Here is a 10,136-nt window from a genome sequence, read left to right on the forward strand (position 1 = left end):
TGGATGAATTTTGCAACGATGCCATCCCCATGTTAATATAGTTATCTGCTCAGGAGAAGAAGTGATAACAAGATTTTCAAGCTAGCTGTTGTGGTGGCCACATTGGACGTCATTTCGGCACCATGTTAATTTCGGTTCAACTTGTCGTGAGAAACAAATAACAAATGTCTTCTGGTGAAAACCGCAAATAGGTGTTTAGGAGAAGTAGCGATAATAACAGCATTTGGCAGACATGTTGGAAGATCAATCGGTACCATTTCCATTTCCATTTAGGACCAACTAGGAGGAGAATCAATAAAAAAAGAGGATTCGTTTTCATTTAAGACCAACTAAATACGTTAAAAACATTCTAGTGAAATCCCCCTGCTAGTACGACCAGGAGTAGATTTTTGTAATGATACGATTTTCAAGATGAATGTCATCGTAGCTGTATTGGATGTCCGTGGGGCACAGTTTACAGTGAAACGAATGTGTAAGGTTTCATTCCATCCCTCACTGCTTATGGACGATTCACGATAGGCCATCAGATAAGTTATTCTGGTCTATGACTAGTATAGGTGTGTGTGTGTGTGTGTGTGTGTGTGTGTGTGTGTGTGTGCGTGCGTGCGTGCGTGTGTGTGTGTGTGTGTGATTTGGATTTGTAACCGAGCTTTAACAATGTTTCAGTCATATCGCTACGATGTCTGCAGTGTGGCATTTTATAGTGGTGTCTAGCAATGGAGTATATTGCCGCAGACATGTAACATGATGTCCCACCCTGTCACATTACCCTGATACCAGGCTGACCAGTCCTAACACTAACCTCTTAAAGTTGAGCGTCTAGCGAGGCAGCTGTTAGTACCATTTTTATCAGTGATATGATTCGGCCGGGGTTTCGAACCGAGACTGCCCGCGTCCTATGCGGACGCTTTAATCACTAGATCACTGAAGCGGTCCGACTAGTACAGGTAAACAAAAAATTATAGGCTTGCCAGCACCGTTGTTTCTCAATGGTTTATGTACATACAATTATACAAAGTATCATATAAAAAAATAACCAATGATTAGCCGAACTATTTTATTTCTAGTTAAAAATCAAATATTTCTGAATAGTGCTCGGATCTTTGTGCATCAAATAAAAACTAAAATCTGTGAAAGCTACACAATAACAGAAAGGTGAATAAACACAGAACAAATTATGTAACCTTTCAAGTATGAAACTTGATTTTCTTTAACAAATTATCGTAGCACATAACGTTCATACAGGAACTCTTTTATCATAACAAAATTAATATTGATGCAAGCAATAAAATTTCCTTACGTATTGCAGTAAAACCTGTCTTGAAAGCCACTGGTATGAGAGACAACCTGTCTCGAGAGACCGTATTCTCAGTATAGAGATTTATTCATTATACATTATATATTAAAACATTCCATGAAATAATACATGCCGAGAGACCATGGTTTTCAAGCAAATGAGGTAATATTTGAAGACATCTGTTATATTACTCTAATTTCTTATAATTATAAATTGAAACTCAGGAAAATACGAATCATTTCTCACAGTAAAACGACCCGCAGTACAAAGAGTTTATAATACCATATATTCAGAATAAAACCTGCACAAGTAAAACAACAGGAAATGATTTCTCTTAAAGTTAACAAGAGTCCCTCAAAGGGACTGACCCTCTTTTAGATGAAAACAACTTCCAGAAATCCAAGTTAAGACAGTTTCGTTCTTTTAGCAGCTTTGTATTGAAACTATCTCTGATATACTTGGGAAATTCTATCATGCAAAATCTGTGAACATAAATATTGACTTACGTTTGGGTTGCCTGTTCCCAAGATGCCCGTAAGTGCTGTGCTAATTTATTTCATGGCCTTTGGTCTTTAACCTGATGTCATGAATACAAGACAACTGAGCACGTCTCCAAAAAAGATAAGATATAACTACGCTAAGACTTTAGAGAACTCTGTAACATATAATTTTGGAGAAAAAAAGAAACAACACAGTTTTTGAAGTGGAATCATGAATGTATATTTAGATATATCCCCAAAACTAAGTTAAATGATAACAGTCAATTCTTCCTTGTGTGCATTATCATGCCTACAAGCCAGTACAGCCTAACACCTTAGTTAGAGCTTAGACTTTAAAATCAATATAAGAGTGGTAACAATCAACGTGCTCATTGGAATGCAACGAAATACAAAAACTGGCCAAAGTTCATTTGTATATTATGACTCGCTGTGTTCTTAGGTCAGCGAAATACAAAATACAAACTATGACCTCTGACGTGACCACAAAGTTAGGTACGGGATGATTTGTGGACATATCTGTACCATATTCATTAAAAACTATTTAAATATTTGAATAAGAAGTTTAATTGAAAATACGATGCCGATACAACTATCCGTGTAAGTGAAATTTTGACAAAAGATTTTCGAGATGGCTATTGTGCCATGCTGGAGGTTGAGTGAACACCTCTTTCATTCAAAACTGACTACATTTTGTATTCTTATAGTGTTTCAGTTAAAACCTTTTTGTTCATCAGAAGTAGCCATGCAAACATTTTCAGAATGGACAAAAGTAGTCTACAAATGTGGATACGGTCATATATTCGCAAGAGGCAGCTGCTACAAGATTCATCAAATATTGGCAGATCACATGGGCATCATTTTCCTTTAGGACCATCTACATATAGAGAAAAGGGTTTAAGCGAAACCACGTCTAAATATGACAATCCCTGAAAGAGGGCTACTTTCAACTCGATTTTCAAGATGGACAGTGTGGCCATCAAATTGGTGATCTGATAAAGAGTGCCCTCATTTAGGACCAAACAAATATCGAACTGTTTCTTTAGGTAAACGTATATGTCACTGTAATCGTTTTTTATACGAATCACCTATTACAAGATTTTTAAGATGGCTCCCAATGTGTTCATATTGGAGGTCTGATAAGCACAATTTTCATTTACTTCCAAGTGTGTGTGTGTGTATATATATATATATATATATATATATATATATATATATATATATATATATATATATATATATATATACTTAGGGTAACAACAACACTAACTGTATGGAAAAAAATTGATGCGATTTCAATCGTAGAAGTGTTGTTGAATAAAATTAAATTGATTCAAAGAATGATGATATAAGTCTTGACATCTTTTTTAAATATTACTTCAAACTTTGAAGTTTCACATACCTATCAGTGCAGTATTTAACAAATAACGTAAAAGCCACCAATTCGTTTTGAGGATCCAGCTACTTGCAATGTTTACATCTTTCTTTATCTTAGTACCTAATGATTATTGAATCGCAGAAATGTCCTATTCGTAAGCATATAGGTATGATTTATATACATATGAACCAAGAAATGAGTATGACAAGTTAGCTAATATGTAAATGAGTAAGGAAATGAGTATGACAGGTTAATACATATGTAAATGAGTATGACAGGTTAATACATATGTAAATGAGTATGGAAATGAATATGACAGGTTAATAAATATGTAAATGAGTATGTCATACCATCTGAAAATGAGCACAATACACTTAAGAAGAAACAATTGTGACAGCAGACTTGTGACATGCAAATAGGAACGACATACGTAGGGGTATGGAGTTGAGTATAACATACTTATGAGCGTGCAAATTAGTGTCACCTACTTGTATGCATATACTGTGCTTGGCACACTCATAAATAATTAAGATTGAAAATAAATGACGAGGAATAATACCAGTGAAACACCATACAATCAATCATATAAATGGTCACACGAGAAAGCTTTGAAAGTCTTTTCCCTGCTGGGGACACTGTTTCAAGTGAACCATTTTCTAGACATTTCCCATTGCGCATGTGTTCCCAACCTTTAGCAGCCCAGCAGCCTCAGCATGTGTATATTTTTGTGTAATCAAGCGTGTGAGGGGCTAACAATTAGTTCATTTCGCAGTGTGGAAAAGGTCACATAATGCTTAAATCCCCATTGATATTACGACTCATTGTATTATGAAGTATTTCTTTTGCGAAAATCGACTTATAGTTTCAATTCGAGAAAGAATATAGTATTATTATTAATCTAAAACTAAAGTAGTTTCATTTAGAATCCAACAAACTAGTGTTGATCAGTCATGCCCAGTTAAGTTTATTAAACAGCCCGACTATGTATATTCTATTCTGTATCAATCTTTGATTTCAGTTTCAACTATGCATATTAAAACAAAAAGTTAATTAGAAATTTTGAATAATTTTCTCTGTGCCACTTTGTTCAAAGTTGTTCAAATTCATCTGTTTCAAACACACTCATGCTCAAGAAATAACATAGCTTTTTAGTTTGAAAATATCCGTCATTTCATAGTTTTTATTTTTAAAAAACCCAACCCATTTTGCCAGTCAGGGTGAGTGACTTAGAATTGTTACTTATCATATACAAAATTATACACATAATATCTCTAGGCGAATGCCAAGGAAAATCGCCCGTTTGCCACTGGTAACAATAAACAGTTCATATTGTCTGGTACCATAGCTGTATTTCTAACTAAACAGCAAAACATAAATGTTAAAAGTTAATGGTAACCAGTAACAACGTTTGAAACACTTCTCTTCTAAAGGTAGGAAATAGTTTATAGGATGCTGATATAACTCAAATTTATGTTAGAGTACATCAAATGATTAAGTTTAATATTAGATTAGTATTAATAATATTATTAATATTAGATTAGTATGTATCATTACAAATGATACGCTTGTATGTAAACAGCAACACAGTTGTATCCATCTATTACATGATGTCGGCGAAGAAAACTTCTAAGTAGGGAATCCTTGATTAGAAAAATACCCAAGCATCTTTTCTTTTTTGAAGTAATAAATTACTTATTTGTAAACGAAACGAATGGAATTTTCAAGCCCTGCGATTAAAATATAAATTTCAAGTGTGTCTTACAGAAGATTAAAAAGAGCCAGTCAGATCATGTAAGTAAAACTGCAGCAAATAAGGTTGAGAAAACTCGTTCGTTCTTGTCAAAACTTTCATCATATCCTTTATATATAGGGTAGTCTTCTTCATTTTTTTTTTGTATACTGATGAAATGACAAGACACTAATTTATAAGATTTATAAAAAAATTGGTGGTGAATTTTCGCCACGATTATTGATCCAACAATATTCTCTTTCAATTTCATCACACCTCCGCTACTCGTTATGTGATACTGACAGATGGTCTCTTTTACAGGCATTGTTCTGCAATAAATTTTGTGCTCGCTCGATTATACTCCATTGGTCTCGGCACTAAATAACTTTTTTGTGTTGCTGGGATAAAACCCCAAATCGTTAATTTGAACAGATCCTAAAATATATAAAAATTATGCATTTATGTAACAATTTGCAGGTGTGATAAAGAGGTCTGAAAATAAACTGAAAATAGTTATACACAAATCGTCAATGACAGAAGGCACGTGACCTATTTAAATATTGCATATTTAGTGACGTCATTACCAGCTACAAAATCGAGTACAAACGAAAAAGTATTTAGTTTTAAATTTCTAATTTTAACATATTGCTAAAACCGTTAACATATAATACTAAGAAAGTGTTTAATTAGTGATTCCATCTCTCTCCACACCCATACATTACAAACTAATTAGCGTTTGAATGCAGTCAGTCACCCACCCACCCTAACTCATACACCCGGGATTAAAATTCTAATAAATCAACTCACATTCATAACAATTTTAGTTTGAATTTGTTATGTTCTAATGGGTGTTGGATCCCTCTGCTCTGTGATGATGCTACCATCTAACAATGTTAACAATTTCCGTGCACATAAAACTTGTGCTAACGAAATCGTTTCAGTCGTCTTTGGAAAACAGTCAGTAATAAGGCAAAACAATTTCAATCGTAATATGTAGGAAATGAAAAAAAGTAACTATCATCAAATTATTGTAAACTACGGGAATTTCTTTTTATCAATGTAGAAATGCGGCTTATTCATTTAGGCTCAGTCTTGTCTCGTTCACTAGACTCTCGCGTGGCTCTATGGAATCTTCGCCTTACGCGTCTGGTTGAGTGAGACAATACGTGCAATATACATATAAACAATCGGAACACCTCATGACTTTTCTAACACTCCTCACAGCTCATATTTCTTCTAGAGGGAGCTAATCCATTGTGAGGAGTATGTTTTATCTCGGATTTACTTCGATGGGGTGACCCAGCATAAAAAGGGGGACATAGCCGGTGAACTCAGCCACGGGATAAAGTAGGCAGGACAAAATAGCCGTGTCAAAAGCATTATGAAACCCATATGGAATTATTAGCACAAATTCAGTAAAATAAAGTTATCTACAGCGTTCAAAAATAAACCTTACAATTTCTTTTTACAAGTCAATTTGCTTTTAGTATGAGATGTGCACATGAATTTACCAAGATATAATTATCAGTGAATTTCATTGCACGCACATCCTTCCTTTTATGTGCATGTATATGAATATCCTAGATGTTTTCTTCGATCATTGGTGAAAAGGTCAGACAATGTTACGATTAACTCACGACATTCAACGAGGCACGAAAGTACATCATTGGAGTATAGCCTTTAAAAGTATATAATAAAACGAAAATCGACGTTGATTAGTTGATATATAGAAATATTTCACTCGTAAAGCGGAGACATTTCGAATCGCGTAAGGCAATGTTACCATTTCACTCGCGAAATATTTCGTTACCTCTAGTACAAAGTGATGTATTTACAACCCCTTTTTATATATGATACATTATTGTAGTACTATAGCATCAACCGTGCTTATCCTTGAGCCCATACATGCTGACAGTGCTATCTTTAAAATGTGTCAGCAAAAACATTTCACCGTTCGAATCGAAACATATTCCTAACGAAGACTTATCCATTTCCTGCGCTATGATCTGAATTAGGGAACCTTCCGAAGAAAGCTGTAAAATATTCCTGGATCCAGATCCCACCAAATACACGTTATCATCCCTGTCCACAGCAACACCTTGAGGTTCTAATAATTTCCGATGTTTAAAAGTAAAATATCTTGTACCATTGAGACCAAAACAATGGAGAGAATCATCTTTCAATACGGATATAAACAGACGGGTTTTGAAGGCATTTAGAGTTATATAGGTTTGCTTGGAACCGTCGCCACGAAACTTACAGTAGTATTTCTCCTTCCCATCCAGGTTAACAACACTCCAATAGTACTTCTTATCATCGTCGCATGGTCCTGATACTATGATCTCGTTTTGACTCACAGCTGCAAGCCCATAACAACGACGCTTGGTTGCAATCGTTCTAGTTTCTGTTATTGTGCCGTCTCCCACCGACAAGAACTGTATCTTCTTTTGACAAGGTAACGATACAGCTATTTCACTGTCTCCAGCAACGCATACATTGAATGGAAAATCATTAAAATGGAAACTGTTCACATAATTCAGCGAGGAGTCCAGAAGACAACATCTATTGTTGTTGCAGTCTGCTAGCATCACGTGTTTGTTGGGCAAATAAGTCACACCTGAATACCATGGACACTTGGAGTCCAGGCCTTTGATCTCTTTGACATAAGCGACCTCTGTCTTGCACCCTTTCAGCGGCTTGAATCCGTCAGTTATATCTTTCTTACCATCTTTTCTTTTAATTTGAAGTTTTCCGATTTCACTCCTTGGAGTATTTGCAATGGACGTAAGATGTGGATTGATCTCTAACTCCAACTCCAAACTGTCACTCTTCTTATACGTTTCTTCCATTTGTTTCTTGAAAAGGTCAAGTTGACTTCTCACTTTTCTGGACATGAGGAGGATCTGAGATTGCGTCGCATTTTCTCTCACACACTCTAAAATAACATTTGAGTTCCTGATTGCAGTAATCCGAGCATTGCATTCTTTGCGTATTTCTTCAGATCTCTTCCTTTCTTTCTCACAAATTCTTTCTCCATCGATCTTTACTCTTTTCTCAAGGTCTTCAAGAGCATTATTAATTGCTACCTTTATTGTCCTTATTTCACTTGTCAAATCATTTACCCGGGATTCGATATTCCTCAGGTTTGTCTCGTTAATATCGGTCAGTTTCTTCAGCCGATCTGAAACATTTTTTACCTGCTTGGATGTTTCAGATAAGTCTGGTACCTCACTATTAAGCTGAACCACATCAGAACAGGTGCGATGATTATTACTAAAGCAAGTGCCACACAACGGGAGCTCATGACTTTTGCAGTAAAGTTCCAGATGATTCTGATGATGTTCTGCGCAATTGAACATTGAACTGTTATTAAGAATGATATCCTGCTTGCATGCCAGGTCTTTAAATTTGATAATAGGGTGAGTCCTCGATATTCTTTGGTTACTATGAGATTTAGAGCATTTCTTGCACAATCCCTCTTCACATACAACGCACAAATCTTCAAGAGGAGAAATGACATTATCAGCCCGACAAACATCACATGCAAAGTCTGCTTTCACCCTCGCTTTTAACAGCAAAGACAAAAGAAGTATGTTAAGGGGAAATAAATACACCCATTTATCCAAGGGACTATCTTCTGCAGAAATAACGGTTTTACATACCGAACAACTGAATTCCTTTTGCGAACCACTTTTGGATGCGGTGCTAATTATATGAGACTGTAAACAGTCTTGGCAGAACGAATGAGAGCATGGCAGTCGTCGTGGGGACCTAAATACTTTCAGACAAAGTGGACAGTTCAAATCCTCAGACACTCTAAATTCAACGAAATCTGATGAATTGTCAATCGAAGCTGAATTTGAAGCTATCAGATCTTCACTCGCAGTCTCCATTTTAGGTGCATGCCATTTAACAAGTCTTAAGTGTATAGAGTAGCCGGTAATAAAACTTCCGGGTATATATTGATTTTATATGTATATTGATTTGTACCCCGTCTAAATTCGGCTTGCATTTATCCATTCCGAAAAATAGTTGGGTATCTAGACGACGTTAATGGGTGTGAAGGAAGATAAATAGTACACTGATACTGTTATCAAAAAGGATTTATTTACATGTTATCTGATTGATTTTTCGTAGGTTAGTATCCGCGTAAGCCGGACCTTTTACTTCGTCCGCCGTGTCTTTAGTTTTGTTTTTTAGTTAGGTAACCTAAAATAATACATGCGGGTTCGTTAGCAAAGAGACAAAAAATAAAAATGTTTGCAAAATTAGTTGACACAATTAATATAGACGCATTTGAGATCAGTCCATGGTAAATCTACACTTATAATATTTAAGATGTGATGTAGATACGTAAGATTATGAGATTTGATATTTATTCTTATACTTTTTCATATACACAGCAGGTAAAATTTGAAGATATATCCTTAGATATTTTTCCGTTGGTGGACTGATTTAGAATGCTAATCAATACTGATGACATTCAAATCTCTCTCTCTCTCTTTCTCTCTCTCTCTCTCTCTCTCTCTCTCTCTCTCTCTCGCTCTGTTGCTATTATATATGTAGAGTCAAAACTATTTATATTTAAATAGAACGATTAAATAAAATTAAAAAAAATTAAACATGAAGCTGATTTAAATATACATCAGTGATAATTGCAGTGTATATGTATTTTTTATTTGAAATATATTGCCATTAATTTTGATACCATGTATACATAAGTGAATAATTGTAAGTGCAAAGACTACTCATATGATCGGACTGGTTAGGAAGTTATAATTCATCCCAAGCAGGAATCGAACCTGCGCTTCTAGTATCGTAACCTATTGGTTAGCTTCGATGAACAAGCGCCTTAACATGCACAGCCATGCAATTATCCTCTTTCTTCTTGTACAAGCCGACGACCGATGCATCATTATGCTTTTGAAGTATAGTTCTTAGTGACCGCTTTGACAGAAAGAGCTCAGTCGGCTTCTGGTCAATGTGCAACCCTCAGACTTTGCAGACGTTACACTGGTACAGCATCCGCTTCGCCAATTGAGAGCATTTCACTTGCATTCTAGGTGGATTGGCAAATTGTATCTTATTGTTCACTTGGGGCGGTCGATCAGTTGCCTCTTCAATGACTGATGAGTAAGGATGATGTTGAAATGTGGTGCCGTCTCTAATCAGTTTTGGAGATGGTTCTGATGACCAGCCGATAGAGTATCTTCTGAGCATCATAAAAGTTCTTTA

At 35.5% G+C, this 10,136-nt stretch overlaps 1 protein-coding gene across 1 annotated transcript; it reads right to left on the reverse strand.

Annotated features, from left to right (window-relative positions):
* Positions 1 to 1,043: 1,043 nt before the first annotated feature.
* LOC149803371 (uncharacterized) lies at positions 1,044 to 8,804 on the reverse strand. Its single transcript, XM_089953083.1, has one exon. It carries the CDS (start codon positions 8,792 to 8,794, stop codon positions 6,779 to 6,781), a length of 2,016 nt encoding a protein of 671 aa, XP_089809209.1. The 5' UTR covers positions 8,795 to 8,804; the 3' UTR covers positions 1,044 to 6,778.
* Positions 8,805 to 10,136: the final 1,332 nt, after the last annotated feature.

The sequence above is a fragment of the Sinohyriopsis cumingii genome, chromosome 3 (genome assembly GCF_028554795.1).
Source record: "Sinohyriopsis cumingii isolate HCF-2022 chromosome 3, ASM2855479v2, whole genome shotgun sequence".
Classification (NCBI taxonomy): domain Eukaryota; kingdom Metazoa; phylum Mollusca; class Bivalvia; order Unionida; family Unionidae; genus Sinohyriopsis; species Sinohyriopsis cumingii.

Excerpts from the sequence above, each read along its gene's own strand:
- LOC149803371 (XM_089953083.1), bottom strand. The coding sequence starts at position 8,794 with ATGGAGACTGCGAGTGAAGATCTGATAGCTTCAAATTCAGCTTCGATT.